This window comes from Aotus nancymaae, unplaced genomic scaffold (assembly GCF_030222135.1).
Source record: "Aotus nancymaae isolate 86718 unplaced genomic scaffold, 86718_ANA_hifiasm-v0.15.2.pri h1tg000001l, whole genome shotgun sequence".
Classification (NCBI taxonomy): domain Eukaryota; kingdom Metazoa; phylum Chordata; class Mammalia; order Primates; family Aotidae; genus Aotus; species Aotus nancymaae.
This window is the reverse complement of record NW_026988412.1, coordinates 14,895,452-14,913,604: the sequence shown is the minus strand read 5'-3', so window position 1 is coordinate 14,913,604 and position 18,153 is coordinate 14,895,452. Positions and strand designations below refer to the sequence as shown.

General features: G+C 40.5%; 1 protein-coding gene across 1 annotated transcript; it reads left to right on the top strand.

Moving 5' to 3' along the window:
* The first annotated feature begins 429 nt into the window (after positions 1 to 429).
* Positions 430 to 1,443, top strand: LOC105731343 (ubiquitin-conjugating enzyme E2 N). The gene has a single exon (XM_012473037.3). It carries the CDS (start codon positions 461 to 463, stop codon positions 917 to 919), a length of 459 nt encoding a protein of 152 aa, XP_012328460.2. The 5' UTR covers positions 430 to 460; the 3' UTR covers positions 920 to 1,443.
* The last annotated feature ends 16,710 nt before the right edge of the window (positions 1,444 to 18,153 follow it).

The following is an 18,153-nucleotide window of genomic DNA, read 5'->3' as shown; positions in this document are numbered from 1 at the left end:
AAATATAAAAATAGATGGGGTTTCCCTATGTTGGGCAGGCTGGTCTTGAACTCCTGACCTCAGGGAATCCACCTGCCTCAACCTCCCAATGTGCTGGATAACAGGTGTGAGCCACTGCTCCCAGCCTAAATTTAATTTTTTACTCTATAGCACAACTCACATTTCCAGGCCAAATCTTCTGTTGTTAAATGTGAAAATTAATTGTTGCAAAACAATACAATGACCTCTGCAGATTTGGAATCATATTATTTTTCCAAACTGATATTCCAATTTTGAGAAATTTCTCTCATTTCTTAAAAGATTTTAGTGGGTGAAGGTTAGTCTGCAGTTTTTATTTTTAGACACCTAAGTGTATCCTCAATTATTTTCTCTGGAAAACTTTCAGAAATCAATGCAGCTTTTGGATTAAAACTTTTTTTGTGAGAGACGAGACCAGAGGTCGAACTCGGGTTCTGACAAGATGGCCGGGCTGCCCCGCAGGATCATCAAGGAAACCCAGCGTTTGCTGGCAGAACCAGTTCCTGGCATCAAAGCAGAACCAGATGAGAGCAACGCCCGTTATTTTCATGTGGTCATTGCTGGCCCTCAGGATTCCCCCTTTGAGGGAGGGACTTTTAAACTTGAACTATTCCTTCCAGAAGAATACCCAATGGCAGCCCCTAAAGTACGTTTCATGACCAAAATTTATCATCCTAATGTAGACAAGTTGGGAAGAATATGTTTAGATATTTTGAAAGATAAGTGGTCCCCAGCACTGCAGATCCGCACAGTTCTGCTATCAATCCAGGCCTTATTAAGTGCTCCTAATCCAGATGATCCATTAGCAAATGATGTAGCGGAGCAGTGGAAGACCAACGAAGCCCAAGCCATAGAAACAGCTAGAGCATGGACTAGGCTATATGCCATGAATAATATTTAAATTGATCCGATCATCAAGTGTGCATCACTTCTCCTGTTCTGCCAAGACTTCTTCCTTTTTGTTTGCATTTAATGGACACAGTCTTAGAAACATTACAGAATAAAAAAGCCCAGACATCTTCAGTCCTTTGGTGATTAAATGCACATTAGCAAATCTATGTCTTGTCCTGATTCACTGTCGTAAAGCATGAGCAGAGGCTAGAAGTATCATCTGGATTGTTGTGAAAGGTTTAAAAGCAGCGGCCCCTTCCTGCTTTTACTCATTTCCCCCATCCTGGTTTAAGTATAAAGCACTGTGAATGAAGGTAGTTTTCAGGTTAGCTGCAGGGGTATGGGTGTTTTTCTTTATTTTTTTGAGGGGGGAGGTAGTTTTATTTTAATTTTATGGGCTCCTTTCCCCCTTTTATGGTGATCTAATTGCATTGGTTAAAAGCAGCTAACCAGTTATTTAGAATATGCTCTCTAGCCAAGTCTAACTTTATTTAGACGCTGTAGATGGACAAGCTTGATTGTTTGAACCAAAATGGGAACATTAAACAAACATCACAGCCCTCACTAATAACATTGTGACTTTGCTGTCAAGTGTAGATTCCCCCCTTCAAAAAAAGCTTGTGACCATTTTGTATGGCTTGTCTGGAAACTTCTGTAAATCTTATGTTTTAGTAAAATATTTTTTGTTATTCTAAAAAAAAAAAAAAAAAAAACTTTTTTTGTTACTTTTCATGCAAGTTAGTTTACTGTGTTCACAGAGTGAGTCATGGGACCATAAGTAACTCTTGCTCTTTTAGTGTCTTTCATACCATTACTGTCAGCACCAGAAACCCCAGGTGCCCCAAGCTTAAAATAAAGGACTGAAGTACATTGGCTCCTCCCATGCACTGTGCTGGGTTTGAAACATGCTGTCAAGTATCAAAGTTCCTATGGTTATGACTGACACACAACAAAAACGGCACAAAGACAATTTCTTATACTGTTCAGCCAAGTTTATGACAAAGATGAACATTATATGAAATACTGTTATCTTTTTATAAGCTTTTAAAATATGTTCTCTAACTTGAAAGATAATTTTTTTTCTGTAAAACAACATTTTGAAGTATATACACGTGGTCAAATGCTTAGCTCTAGGTAATTAATGCTTTATCTCGTTAGTTAACTTTTTTGTGGTGAGATCACATAACATCGTGTTAGCATTTTTCAGACATAACAAATGCAATATTATAAACTATAGTCACAATGCTGTAGAATCTTGAACTTATTCCTCCTATCCAGCTATAATTATGTATTCTTCGACAGACATCTTTCCAATTCCCCATTTTTTCTAAATATCTTGGCATCTGGTGGTCACCATTTTGCTCTCTACATCAGTGAGATTAAGTTTTTTAGAATCCATGTGTAAGTGAAATCATGAGATTAATCTTTCTGTGACTGACTTATTTCAGCTATGACTTATTTCAGCTGATGTTCTTCAGGTTAATCCATGTGATAGGAAATAATAGAATTTTCTAAATATAACTAGTATTTCATTGGGTATATATACCATATTGTCTTTATTTACTCATTAGATGTTGAGCTATTGACTATATAATTTGGCTGTTCTGAAGAGTGCTGCAAACAACATAGAAGTGTGAATATTCATTCTGATTTTGTTCTGGATAACAACCTATAGTAAAATTGTTATATAATAGTTTGATTTTAAGGGTTTTTATTTTTTAGTAATCTCTGTTTAGTTATTCATAATGGCTGTCCTCATTTTCATTCAAACCAATAGTGTGGAAGCATTTTCTTTTATTCACATACTTACCAACTTACACTTTTTTATTTTATTTATTTATTTATTTATTTATTTATTTTTCTGACAGAGTCTTGATCTGTCACCCAGGCTAGAGTGCCATGATGTGATCTTTGCTCACTGCAACCTCCACCTCCTGGGTTCAAGCTATTCTCTTGCCTCAACCTCCCGAGTCATTGGGATTACAGGTCCTGCCACCACACTCAGCTAATTTTTTTGTATTTTTAGTGGAGGTGAGTTTTTGCCATGTTGGCCAGGTTGGTTTCAAACTCCTGATCCACCTCCTTTGGCTTCCCAAAGTGCTGGGATTACAACCATAAGCCACTTCACCCAGCCTTTTTGTTTTTGTTTTTGTGAGAGTCATTCTAACAAGTGAGTTGAGATATCATAGATTTTTTTGCTTGCTTTCCCTATTAAGAATTGACATTCAACCTTTTTTAATATATCTGTTTGCCATATGTATGTGTTCTCTTGAAAAATGTGCTTTTGCTCATTTTTAGTAGTTACTTGTTTATTGTTGTATAGCCATTTAAGTTTCTTACATATTTTTGATATTAACCACTTGTCCTATATTTAAGTTATGCTATTGATTGTATTATTTAGTTATCCTGTTGATGTACAATATTCTGTGCAGCAGCATTTTAGTTTCAAGTATTCTGACTCTTATGTTTTCTTTTGTTCCGTGGGATTTTGAGGTTAAATAAAGAGTCACTGCCCAACCAATGTTATGGAACTTACGGTTTTTTTTTTTTTTTTTTTTTTTGTAGTAGTAGTTTCAGAGTCTCAGGCCCACATTTATGCATCTAATTTATTTTGAGTGGATTTTTATATGTGATGTGAGTTGAGGATCTCCTTTTATTACTCTGCGTGTGTCCATAAAATTTTGTCAACAGCATTTACTGTTTTTTGCTTAAGAAATTGTCACCTTCATTTAAAATCAGTTAGCTGTAACTACATGACTATATTTCTAATATCTTTTTTCTGCTCCATTGGCCCAGTATCTGTTTTTATTCAATTACCATTCTGTTTTTGTGACTATAGTTTTGTAGTATATTTCAAAGTCAGGTAGGGTGATAATTTCACTTTTTTCTGTTTGATGGCTTTGGCTATTTAGGATCATTTGTGGTACCATATAAATTGTAAATCTATTGTTAAGATTCTTTTTTTTTTTTTTGAGACGGTGTCTCACTTTGTTGCCAGGCTGCAGTGCAGAGGTATGTTCGTGGCTCCCTGCATCCTCAGTCTCCCAGGTTCAAGCATTTCTGCCACCTCAGTTCTGCCAAAATAGATGAAACTACAGGCACAAGACAACACGCCCAGCTCATTTTTGTATTTTTAGTAGAGATGTAGTTTTACTATGTTGGCCAAAATGATCTTGATCTCTTGACCTAGTGATCTGTCCACCTTGGCCTCCCAAAGTGCTTAAATTACAGATATGATCCACTGTGCCTGGCCTGTTCTTAATAATTTTTATTGTTTGCCACTGATATTTTCATTGAGGTTGCATTATATCTGTAGATGATTTTGTGTAATAGAAATATTTAACAATATTAATAATGGCAGTTCATTAATGATTACTTTTTTGATGTATCAATTTCTTTAATGTTTTTTAGAGTATAATGTGAGATGCTTCAAATTTTTGATAAAATTTGTTTCAAAGTACTGTTACTACATTTATTGTAGATGGAATTGTTTTTAAATTTATTCTGAGATAATTGTTAGTTTATAGAAATACTACGGACAGGCCGAGAGCAGTGGCTCATGCCTGTAATCTCAGTACTTTGGGAGGCCAAGACAGACAGATCATGAGATGAGGAGTTTGAGACCAGCCTGTCCAATGCAGAGAAATCCTGTCTCTAGTAAAACTAAAAAATTCACCAGGCATGGTGGTGTGTGCCTGTAGTTCCAGCTACTTGGTAGGCCAAGGCAGGAGAATTGCTTGAACCCAGGAGGTGGAGGTTGCAGTGAGCCAAGAAAGTGCGATTGCACTCCAGCCTGGGTGACAGAGTGAGACTTCATCTCAAATACTACTAATAATAATAATGATAAATAGTACAAAGAAAACTGCTTATTCATATGCAGAAAAAAGTGGACCCCTGCCTTTTTTCATATAGAAAATGTAAGTCAAGATAGAGTAAAGATTTATCTGTGAGTCTTCAGGCTACAAAAATCCTAGAAAAACACTTAGAAAGTACTCTTCTACACACTGTCCTCTGGAATAAAATTCTGAATAACATCTTAAAAGTGAATGCAACAAAAATAAAAATCAAAACTTTGCATCTAATTAAACTCAAGAGCTTCTGCACAGCCAAAGAAACTATCAACAAAAAAAACAGACACCCTACTATATGAAATAAAATATTTCCAAACTGCATACAAGTGATTAATACATAGAATCTATAAGAAATTTAATTTGAAAAATCAGAAAAATAATATAGACACTTCTCCAAGGAAGACGTAAGAGTTGCCAATAAACATTCAAAAAATTCTTAACACCACAAACATCAGAGAGATGTAGATGAAAATGACAAGGTGATAACATTTCACACCAGTTAGAATGGCTGTTATTATAAGTCAAAAAATAACACTGAAGTTGTGGAGAAACAGGTACTATTGTAACTATTGGTGGGAATGCAAAAAATTTAGCCCCTGTGGAAAGCAGTTTGGGGATTTCTCAAATAACTAAATTTAGAGTTGCCATTTATCCCATTAGCTCCATCACTTTCAAAGGAAAATAAATTTTTTTGCCAAAACACACTTGCACTCACATATTTATCACAGTAAAATTCACAATACCAAAAGACATAGAATTAAACAGGGTGCCCATAAATCTTAGATTGGATGAGAAAAATGAGGCACTTATACAGCATGCGATACTGTGCAGCCACAGAAAAGAATGAAGAAATGTCCTTTGCTGCAACATGAATGCAGCAGAAGGCCATTAATGTAAGCAAATTGACACAGATCAGTAAAATAGATACCACACTTTCTTACTTATATGTGGGAGGTAAATATTGGGTGCAGATGAAAATAAAGATTAAACACTAAAAAGATGAAAATAAACATCTAAAAAGATGGAAGAAGAAAGGAAGACAAGCATTGAAAAGCTACTTTCAGGTGTGATGTTCACTACTAGGGCAATGGGGATTATTAAGTATCCAAACCTCAGCAGCATGAAGTACACCTGTGCTGCAACTCTGCACATGTCTTCCCTGAACCTAAAATAGAAGTAACAAGATGTCTTGTGGCATAATGACAGGTTTCTTTAGTTCCAAGTTAATAGTTGGAATCAGCAGTGAAAGAGAGAATGATTTACTCCTTAAGGCATAATGGTAAATGTTTCTGTGCCAGGTCGCCCATGTTTTGGGTGCTATCTTCTCTGTGAGCTCTTGGCCTATAGCCCAAGATGTGTTTTATTCTCAAGTGTGCAGTTAAAATAGATGACTGTACATCTGTATTTTTTATGTATTAACTATACAGTAGACTATATCATTAATTTGTTACTCTTTTTGGGAAAAAGTGGTAGGTGATTTAATCATATTTTCTTAAGAATGAACCATTTTTGAAAACATGAGGCCATGAAGATTATGCTAAATAATTGAGTTAACAGGCCAGGTGTGGTGGCTCATGCCTGTAATCCCAGCTACTCAGGAGGCTGAGGCAGGAGAATTGCCTGAACCCAGGAGGCGGAGGTTGCACTGAGTCAAGATCGCGCCATTGCACTCCAGCCTGGGTAACAAGAGCAAAACACCATCTCAAAAAAACAAACAAACAAAAAAAACAAAAAAACATTCTCAGCAATTTAATAGGCCTGAGATTTGCAAAAAAAAATTTTTTACCCAGCACTTTGGGAGGCCAAGGTGGGCAGATAACATGAGATCAGGAATTCAAGACCAGCCTGGTGAATATAGTGAAACTAAAATATACTATTAAAAATACAAAAATTAGCTGGGCATGGTAGCATGCACCTATAGTCCCAGCAACTCAGGAGGCTGAGGCAGGAGAATCACTTAAACCCAGGAGGCAGAGGTTGCAGTGAGCCGAAGTTGCACACTGCACTCCAGCCTGGTGACAGAGTGAGATTCCATCTAAAAAAACAAACAGAAAGCACCAAATTAGTGATGAAAAATATTTACTTTTAACAGATTTTTGACCTTGTGTATACAAACACTAAGTCAAACCTAATATAATAGATTTGACTTTTCAAATTCTTGTAAATATCTGTCACTGCAGTGAAAAATCAAATTATTTAAATCTGCTTTCTAAATAATTTTGATGAAAGCATTCTGTATTTTAATGGGGTGCCAGTATTCATATAGTATGCCCAACCACCCATTTCTTTACTATCGTGCCATTTTATAAAATAAGACTAAATTTGTGGAGACATTTTTAAAGAAACAACATCAAAAATAGAGGTGTTAGTGCCACCTTATATACATAGTTTGCTGAACTCTACAGTAATTTGTAAAGTTCTTTTGTGTACACCAATCTTAGATTTTCTAAAACAAAACGTTGGGTTTTTTCAATGTTTAATATACAAAGTCCAAAATATATCCAGACAGACAGAAACTGTGGCTGCCACATTAAAGAGCAAATATTTCAGCACGATACATGGTTCTGTGTCTGTACCAATGAAAAACCAAGTTTTCAAGTTTTCAAATCACAAATGGCATTATTTGTGAGTCTGAGCCTTAACTATGTATAACAAATACACACAGTTTACTCTTCATATTTTAAAACGTACTGTATTTTGAACAATTCAAGTAATGTAAGACTATTGAAAACTTCATAAGCCATGCAAGAGTCAACTACATTTTCAAAATTATAAGAACTTTAAAAAAGTAAACTAAACCATCACAGATTAGTTTTAAAAATGATTTTTTATTTGCCCTTGTGATGAGAATCAGCTTTATTCATTTTGGAACAGACAGGAAATGATGCAGTTGTAGCTTTCTGGGTAGTGACTGTGATGGTATTTACTGTCCTGGGGATGGTGGGATGCAGTTGACCATAGTAATCAGCACCTTGCCATGCTCACTGCTGTCATTTCTGTGACTAAGATTTGTTTCCCAGACTCATCCATCAACTCCATTTCCATCGTGGTGTGAACTGGTTCTCACTGCTTTAGCATCTGCCTTTGGTTTCTACTAATTTTCTTTGGCTTTCATTTTTTTTGTTCATCTCTGGTGGTTGCTTTGTGGCTCCACTTTGAGGAGTTCAGGCAGCTTCACCCTCAGCCACTCCAACATTCCATCCATTTGGCTCATGCTCTAGGGCAGTTTCTCCTGGTTCTTCTTTCCTCGCATCAGAGATGATGTGTCAGCAGGGCCTGATTTTCAGGAACCATGGCTACCGCCTCCTCTGGCCTGCAGGGCATCTCCTGCATTTCTGACCACACTGGTTCCAGCTGCTGTCTGGCCAAGCACAGAAGGAACTGCAGCAGCAGCAGGAGCACCCACTCCCTGGATGGCCCAGCTCAGGGACACATTAGCTGCAACCTTGGGTCGAGGCCCAGCTCTGTGCACAGAAAGGCAAGGTCAGCCAGAGCATTTCCCACAGCTGGGTGAGCTCTTCTTGGCCTGTGGGGCCAGTTCCTCCCCCTGGCTTTCTGCTGTCACCTCCCCTTCCATCAGAGGGATGCTCAGGATGGTGCAGGGGCCTGGAGACACTGTGAAGAGTCCAGGATTATGAGGAAGGCCTGGGCCAGGCAGCCTCAGGCCCAGAGCTGGGCAGCGCTCCTCATGCCTGAACAGAGATCAGCCAGTGCCACCATGGGGATGATGAAGGGCCCCAGGTTCCTCAGCCAGTCTCCCTTTGCACCAGAAGAGGAGAAACTATTTCCAAAACAAAAAAAGTATAGAGTAGAACTTGCAGGTCTAACCCAGTCAAGTTTTCATTCTTTTTCTTTCTTCTTTTTTTTTTTTTTGATGTCTTTCTTTCTCAAATTATGCTTGCCTAATGGAAGATTTTATGTTCCATCTTCACATGAAAATCTAAATGTAATTATAATGGTCACAAATTAAGAAAACTCTATATTTTACTTTACTTTGCCTGATGCTGAGGTAACATTCAACTTTCCATAGTGCTTTCTGATTCTTAATGTTTATTACCTTTGATTCTATTAACTAAACTGTAGTAAGTAATAATAAATTCTTGATTTACATAGCTTGACAGTTTACAGAGGACACGTGTTCATTTATTTAATCAATAAATGTGTGTTGAGCATACACATGCTATACTTTTTGCTAGCCTGGGGAGATAAAATTAAGAAAGTATTGGCCAGGTGCAGTGGTTCACACCTGTAATCCCAGCACTTTTGGAGGCTGAGGTGGGCAGATTATGAGGTCAGGAATTCAAGACCAGCCTGACCAACATAGTGAAACCTCATCTCTACTAAAAATACAAAAATTAGCTGGGCATGGTGGCACATGCCTGTAGTCTCAGCTACTTGGGAGGCTGAGGCAGGAGAATTGCATGAACCTGGGAGGCAGAGGTTGTGGTGAGCTGAGATCACACCACTTCCCACCAGCCTGGCAAAAGAGCCAGACTCCATCTCAATAAATAAATAAATAAATAAATAAATAAGGAAAATAAAAAGAAATGAAGGAAAATATTGATCTCTGCTTTCAGGAAACTTTCAGTCAGCTTCATAAAATCCTCACACACTCTTGTAAAGTACATACCTCTAAAGTCGTCTATAAGCCTCCTACCCCAAAGTGACCACTATCTGAATTTTTTATCATTTACTTTATGCAATTTTATCTATGAACAGTATCCATATTAATGTTGCCTGTTTTTTTGCCTGTATGCATATGCTACCATAAATTTTCATCTGTGTCTTGCTTTTTTACTTATATATTTTTTCCCCTAATTTTCCATGTTGCTTTGCATAGCTCTAGTGTTTTTATGTGCCTTTAGAACTAGAGTTGTATATATGTTTCCTGGATTAGACCAGTGTCTTTAACAGTTAGAAGAGCAGGCTCAGAGTACCTGTGTAACCTTGGGCAAGTTTCTTAACCTCTCTGATTACTCCATTACTTAGAGATAATAACATGGCAGTGAAATCCATGTTGTTCTTTGAATGTTATAATAAATTAGATAAAGTTACATTAAGAACAATAAAACATTACAGAAGACAAAAGAGAATACAGATATTTTCAACACTTCAACATAAGATAATTTTTAAAACAATTTTATGTTATCAACTTTGAGAATGTAGATAAAACTACCTTTATTGTTTCCTGAAAAGCAAGTGACAAAAAACTGATTGAGAAATAAATAAGATAAATAGAAAAATTGAAAAGATGTTTTTAATTTTAAACACCTAAAAAGCACATATCTTATAAAAGCACAACTTGATAAATTTTTGCAAAATGCATCTACTGTGAACCCAGCATCCAGTGATGGAAGAGTGTGAATAACCTGGCACTCTCCCTCCTTTATTCTCCTTTCCAATCACTGTTTAACCAAGAGAAACTTGTACTCTGGATGTTTATATAATAAATAATATTTGCCTGTGTTTGAACTTTAGATTAATGCAATAAGTTCTCATTTCTGTCTAGGTTATTTGGTTTAACATTGTGACATTAATCTCAGTTGCTGCTCGTGGTTTGCATATTCATTGATCTACAGTGTGACATATAAATACACTACAATTTATTTATTCAACTGTTCATGAACATTTTGGTAATTTTCCAGGTTTTTCAATGTTTCTGTAGACCATCTTGTACATTTTTAAAGATCATTTTGTGCCATTATATAGATATTTAACCACAAATATAATTAAAGTATATGTCTATCTTCAGCTTGTGTAGGCATTGGAAAGCCCTCTTCTAGAATGTAGCAACAACTTATATAAGTGGCACTATATGAGGGTTATTTATTATCTAATTGTCCTTATTTTTCAAACCCTACAGTGTAAATTTTGTGTTTAGAGGCCTTTAATTTCATTCACCATAGTGTCTGGAATTTTTAATTAAATAAATAAGTTTGATTTGACTTTGAAGCATTTATTTTTAAAAAAGTAACTGTGGTAAATTTGATTTATTTATGTTTCCCTGAACACTTTTTTTTCCTACAGCTTTGTTTCTTTACATATAAGATTTATCTACTCATTTTTTTTTTCTTATTTCAGTAAGCCTCATTTCATCTCAGGAGATGCTGTAATGAAGCAGATGCAACTTCAGCATGGTTTTGAAGAAGATAGGCCTTGGCAGACCAGGTGAGACATAAGCAATTGTAAATAACACCTTCTAAATATATAGAATTTATATATATTTTTTCTTTTTTTCTTTTTTTTTTGAGATGGAGTTTTGCTCTTGTTACCCAGGCTGTAGTGCAATGGCACGATCTCGGCTCACCACAACCTCCGTCTCCTGGATTCAGGCAACTCTCCTGCCTCAGCCTCCTGAGTAGCTGGGATTATAGGCATGTGCCACCGTGCCTAGCTAGAATTTATATTTTTTACTTATATATCCTAAACCTTTATCAAGCTGTAATATTTAAAATACTGTTTCTGTTTCAAGATCTATAAATATACCTACATAACAGCAATGACAATATTTTAAACAACAGGGGAAATATATACATAGCTTTGCAAAAAAACCCTGATATCTTTGCATCTATATAAGATAATGTAGAATCAATTTCTCAAAGCTCAAGAAACTAAAACACACACACACACACACACACACACATGCTCACACACAACATCCTATTACAAGATTCATCATTTCTCCTCTTTGCTGGGTCCAGGTATGAGAGGCATCGCTGTGCCTATGAGCTAGGTTCAGAAATAAGACATCACACCTGTGGTAAGATCCACATGTAACAATCAAACTGTGAGCTGTATCCACAAGTGAGACCCATACCCTCAGCAGTGGGCTCTGTTCATGTGTGATGGTGATAATCCTGTCAGCTGGGTGTGCATAGAGGAGTCGCAATCTCAACTTTGTACTGGATTCTGTTATGAAACTGTGTGAAACTTAAGGGCTTTATATTATATGCATGAGCGGGGTAATCTCTCAGAACTTTCTGCAAACAGAAGACTCAGGACCTTACCCAATGCCCTAAACCCAGCTACAAAATCAACACCTCTTCTATTGGCTAAATTCAAATATGGGGGTCATCATTGCACCTGTGAGCTTTGTCTAGAAATGAGTCATCATCTCACACGTTGCTGAATTACATATGACAGTCACAACTCTAACTGTGGATGGTGTTCACATGTGTGACTCAGGACCTCACCAGTGGGTTCTGTCCATGTGTAAGGTGACAATTCTAATTGTTGACTCAGTGTGCCTATGGGATGCACAATCTCACCTGTGTATTGGTGCTTGAGTGTCATCACCTTCTGTGACATTACCACAAGTAGAAAACAGAAGACCTTACCGATTCCCCTAATTCCAGCCAAGAGAGTAAAAATCTTTTCTATCAGTTGGGTTCACATATGAGAGTCATGTCGTCATCATGCCTGTGAGCTAGGTCAGTGGGAAGAGACCAAACAGGAGAGTCACACTGATTGAATGTTGGTCTAGGAATGTTTCAAGAAACCTCTCTATTCAAGGCCCTGGCAAGAAAGTAACATTACTCGAATGCTGAGCTCAGCAGTATGTCACAATGCCACTTGTGGGCAGGGCCCAGCCTAGAGAACCACATCACCTTGGTCCTGTGCAAAGCAGTATTTCACAATTAACTCAGTTTACAGGGCTCAGGAAGGAGAGGAAAGTCACATCATCTAGGTTCTAGCCTATTGGATAGGTCACAATGCCTTTTTTGGCAGAACTCACGCAGCAGAGTCAGATCATTTGGGTGTAGGGCCCAGCAATATGCCAAAATCCTCACTGACATCAGGGGCCATGCAGGAAGAAAGAGTCATGTCACCTAGGTGCCATGCAGGGAATATGTCACAATCCACCTGTGGACTTAGCCCTGGCCCCAGGGTCACATGTCATGAGCACTAATTTCTGAACTATGTCACAATGCCCTCTGTGGTACAGGCCAGAGCAGAAATATGACATCACCTAGGTGCTACGCCTAGCAATATATCACTATTTATTCTGTGGGCAAGGCCCAAGCAAAAGAATTACATCATCTAGGTGATGGGCCTGTGATATGTCACAGTGGTCCCCTTGTGTAGGGACCAAGCAGAAATGAAAAATCACATCATTGTGTTCTGGGCCTAGGAATATGTCATAATGACTGATGTAAGCAGTGCATAGGCAAAAGAGTCTCATTACCTAGGTGTTGTGACCAGAGATACGTGGAAATCTTCCTGTAAGCAGAGCACAGGCAGGTGAGGAAGGTCATATCACCTAGGTGGTAGGCCCAGAGATATGTCACAATTCCCCCTTTAGACTAGGCCAATGAAGAAAAGTCACATCACCCAAGAGATGGTCCCCACACTATATCAGCTAGCCCCTTGTAGACAGGGCCCTGATAGAAGCTGAAAATCACATTACCTAAGTGTGGTCTCAGTGATATCTTATAATTCACTTTGAGGACAGAGAGAGGGGGGTCATGTCACCTAGGTACTGAGCCCAGTGACATATCACCATTCTCTTTGAGGGCAGGGCCCAGGAGAGTCACATCACCAGGATGCTGGGTTCAGTGCTGTGTCAAAATCTCTCCTACGAACAAGGCCGAGACAGGAGAAAAGAGTGACATGGTTTGGCTCTGTTCCCACCAAAATCCCACCTTGAATTTTAATAATCACCATGTGTCAAGAGCAAGGCCAGGTAAATATAATTGAATTATGGAGGTGTTTGTCCTATACTGTTCTTGGGGTAGTGGATAAGTCTCATGAGATCTAATGGTTTTATGAAGGGAGTTCCCCTGCACAGGCCTTTGTGCCTGCCAACATGTGGCATGTCTTTTTGCTCTTTCTTCATCTTTTACCATGATTGTGAGGCCTTCTCAACCATGTGGAACTGTGAGTCCATTAAACCTATTTCTTTTTTAAATTACCTAGTCTTGAGTATGACTTTGTTAGCAGTATGAGAACAGACTGATGTTGAGAGTCATATTTTAGTTGATAGACCCATGCATACATCACACTGCCCTCTGTGGGCAGAGTCCATGCAGCAGAGTCAAACCACTTGAGTATTGGGCCCAGAGTTTTGTAGCAATCACAGTGTGGGCAGCACCTATTCAGAAGAGGATATCCACTTCATCCAGGTGATGGGACCAGAGATATGTCACAATGCCCCTTTTGGGCAAGGCCCAGGTCATAGAGGAGAGTCATCTCACCTAGTTCTATTTTTATTTTTTTATGTAAGGCATAGGAAAAAAATCACATCACCTAGGTTCTGGGTTCAGTGATATGTCACAACTTTTCCTATTCGTAGGGAAGAGGCTGAAAAGTCACCTTACCTACATGCTGCGTACAGTGATATGTCACAATTTTCACTAAGAACAGAGTTGTGGCAGGTAAAAGAGTCTGATTACTTATGTGGTGAGCACAAAGATAGATCACAACACCTTTTGTAGGTGGCCAAGGCCAGGCAGGAGAGTAACATCGCCTGAGTCCTGGGCTCAGCAACATGTCACAATCCCCCCTTGGGCATTGCCGAGGCATGAAATGGGAGTTACATCACCTAGGTGATACCTCCAAATACATGTCAAAATTTACCCTAAAAGCAAGGCCTAGAAAAAACAGGGATATATTACCTAGGTGCTGGGTCCAGTGATATGTTGCAATCTCTTCTGTGAGCCAGAACCAGACAGGAGTCACATCACGTCGATGATGGATGGGGAGACATGTCACACCATTCTCCATAGGCAGAGCTTGGGTAGGAGAGTTAAATCATCTAGATTGAAGGCCAAGCTCTATGTCACAATGACACTTATGACCAGGACTCAGTCAGGAGAAAAGAGTCACATCATTTAGCTGTTGAACACGTTAATATGTCACAACAATAGAGCAGCCCCGCAGCACACAGGCTGACCTTACCTGGAAATCCCAGCAGGGACACCCTTCAAGGAGATGCACCCCAACAGCTTCTGGGCAGGCCTGAAGCATCTAGGGGATCCTTGGGGATCCATTGCCCTGGGCATCCCTGAAGGTCCCCTGGAACTTTTCTCAGCCTGGTTCCACCAAGCCGGACTCCGGAAACGGCGGGACCGTGGCGACGATCGCCGTGAGGGGGGGCCGTCGCCCAACGCCCAGGCACTGCTGCCGTGGGCCCCTGCCTTGCCAAGCCACTGAGACGGTTCCCCAGGACACGGCGGCCATCACTGTGACGCGAGCCCCTGCTCAGCGCTCGCGCTTCTGAGGCACCGCTTCTGCATGCGCATTGGCGTGCCCGGCCGGCCGGCCGCAGTGTCAGCGCTCTCCCGCCGCAGCCGCACAGGACAAGGCTGGAGACGGTGCCCAGGGCGGTCCCAGAGAAGGAGGCCGCCTGCCACAAGCAGCGCAGGAGCCCGGCAGTTCTGACCTCCGTACCTCTTTGAGCCGGCTTTCCTGATCGCATCGGCTGGAGGAGGAGGGCGCTTCAGATCGTCAGGTGGGCACTAGGGACTGCCCTCGCCATGGCATCCCGGATGCTTGGAAGGCGTGGGCTGTGGTCGGGTCCCATCGGGCTGGAGATTCAGTCTGATGAGGTGTGGCGGGGGTGGGTGGACCCCAGAAACATGGGCCTGAGACCCTCCAGGAGGGTGTCAGCTGAACATTCCCCTACTCTGTGAGCTCACTGCCCTCCTTCGACATGGGCCACCCACCAAGGGGCCCTGCCTTGGTCTCCAAGTCCAGGGACCCCTGCTTCTCAGCACTGCTGATAGAGAAGACACTACCGCTGAGGGCCCCTGCTTTGCCAAGCCCCTGAGACGGTGCCCCAGGCCACAGTGGCGGTCACTGTGACGTGAGCCCCGGCCCCAAGCAGCGCAGGATCCTGAGAGTTCAGAAGGAAAGAGCAGCTGAGATCATATTACTGCACTCAAGCCTGGGTGAGAAAGCAAGACTCCCATCTCAAAAAAATAAATAAATAAACCAGGTGTGTTGCTGTATACCTGTGGTCCCAGCTACTTTGGAGGTTGAGATGGGAGGATCACCTGAGGATGGGAGATTTAGGCTGCAGTGATCCGTGATCATACCACTGTACTCCAGCCTGGGCAACAGAGTGAGACCTTGTCTAAAAGAAAGAAAGAGAGAAAGAGAGAGAAAGAGAAGAGGGAGGGAGGGAGAGAGGAAAGGAAAATCTAGCCGTGTGTGGTGGCTCACATCTGTAATCCTCACTTTGGGAGGCCAAAGTGAGAGGATAGCTTGAGCCCAGGAGTCAAAGGCTGCATAAGCCAAGACTGATTTCATCACTGCACTCCAGCATGGGCCACAGAGTGAGACCCTGTCTCAAAAACAAAACAAACAAACAAAAACTTTAGATTATTGATAGCAGCCATGGTTTCACATGTGTACCAGCATGATTAGGAGGGGTATGATTTGTTCATATTAACACCAAAGTGTATTAGGAACACCGTTAGGAATAGTGATATGTGAATATTTTTAATGGTTCAAATAATTTCAGGGAAAAAAACTCAATCAGTGCAATTTATCATGTTAACAGAATAAAGTAGGAAAAACCCACCAAGAACTGTTTGAGTGACTGCATTAGACTGCAGGGTGGTGGGGGTGCAGGGAGGGGATGAATGACCCTGTTTGATGTCACTTGATTTAAACGTCGTAGGGAGAGGCTGGGTGCAGTGGCTCATGCGTGTAATTCTAGCACTTTGGGAGGCCAAGGTGGGTGGATCACTTGAAGTCAGGAGCTCGAGACCAGCCTGGTCAACAAAACAAAACCCTGTCGCTATTAAAAATACAAAATATTAGCTGGGTGTGGTGGCAGGCACCTATAATCCCAGGTATTTGGGAGGCTAAGGCCTGTGAATCACTTGAATCCAGGAGGCAGAGGTTGCATTGAGCCAAAGTAATGCCACTGCACTTCAGCCTGAGTGACAGAGTGAGACTCTGTCTCAAAAAAAAAAAAGTGAAACCGTTAAAAAAATAATAGTGGATACAGCGCAGATCTAGGGGGCAGGCAGCAGCTAGCTGGGTCTGTGGTTCAGCAAGATCAGCCTGGATTGGGGCTCCAAACTGTTTCTGTTTTCTCACCAGCAGTTTCACTGTGCTGTAAGGCATTAATGAAGGGATGGGTGAAGGGTTGGAGAGTGCTCTTATCTGCTATTACCCCTCACCTTTACCATGATTCTGACATCTGAGGCTGAAGAAAATGATAAGACTGGCCAAGCAGGATGGCTCATGCCTGTAATCCCAGCACTTTGGGAGGCTGAGGAAGCCAGATCATTTGAGGTCAGGAGTTTGAGATCAGCTTGGCCAAAATGGTGAAACCCCCTATCTACTAATAACACAAAAATTAGCTGGGCATAGCGGTGCATATCTGTAGTCCCTGCTACTTGGGAGGTTGAGGTCCAAGAATTGCTTGAACCTGGGAATTGAGGTTGCAGTGAGCTAAGATCTTGCCATTGTACTCCAACCTGGGCAACCAAGTGAAACTGTGTCTCAAAAAAAATAAATAAAAGAAAAGAAAAAGAAAATAGAAACAGAGTAAAAGAAAGTGAAAAGATGGCCCAGACTCTGCTTGAGGTTCCACAGTAAAAAGTTCCCAGATAAAGCAGCCTCTTATGAATATTCTCCCAGGGGTTGGTATGATGACTCATGCCTGTAATCTCAGCACTTTGAGAGGTCAAGGTGGGAAGATCACTTGAGCCCATGAGTTTGAGATCAGCCAGTGAAACATGAGATCCCATCTAGACAAAAAATAAAACAATTAGCTAGGTATGGTGGTGTGCACTTGTAGTCTCTACTACTAGAGAGGTTTTGGCAGGAGGATCACTTAAGCCCAGGAATTAGAGGCTACAGTGAGTTATGATTGTGTCACTGCATTCCAGTCTGGGTGACAGAACAAGACTTTATCTCTATAAAAACTTTTTTTGACAAAGGAAAATATTCTTCCAGGAAAATCTAGAAGACATGGCATCTCAGACATTTGAAAATTGTAAGCATACAAATGGAAGAAACCCAGGTGTGGTGATGATCTTTATTTAGTGTGAACTATGCAAAAAAAGTGACACGATGGCTGGGCACAGTGGCTCATGTCTAATTTTGGAAGCTGAGATAGGAGCATCGCTTGAGCCCAGGAATTATAGACTGGCCAGGGCAACATAGCAAGATCCCATTCCTATAATTTTTTTTTAATTAGCTAAGCACGTTGGCTTAAGCCTATAGTTCCAGCTACTCTGGAAGCTGAGGTAGGAGGATCACTTGAGCCCAGGAATTGGAGGCTGCAGTGAGCTATGATCATGCCACCTCATTCCAGCCTGGCAACAGAGTGAAACCCTGTCTCTAAATAAAAATATTAAATATAAAAGAACCTAGAATGTAAGCCCCACAGAGGGTTTACATATTTCAAATGCCTAGACTTGTGCCTGGAATCATG

Excerpts from the sequence above, each read along its gene's own strand:
- LOC105731343 (XM_012473037.3), top strand. The coding sequence starts at position 461 with ATGGCCGGGCTGCCCCGCAGGATCATCAAGGAAACCCAGCGTTTGCTG.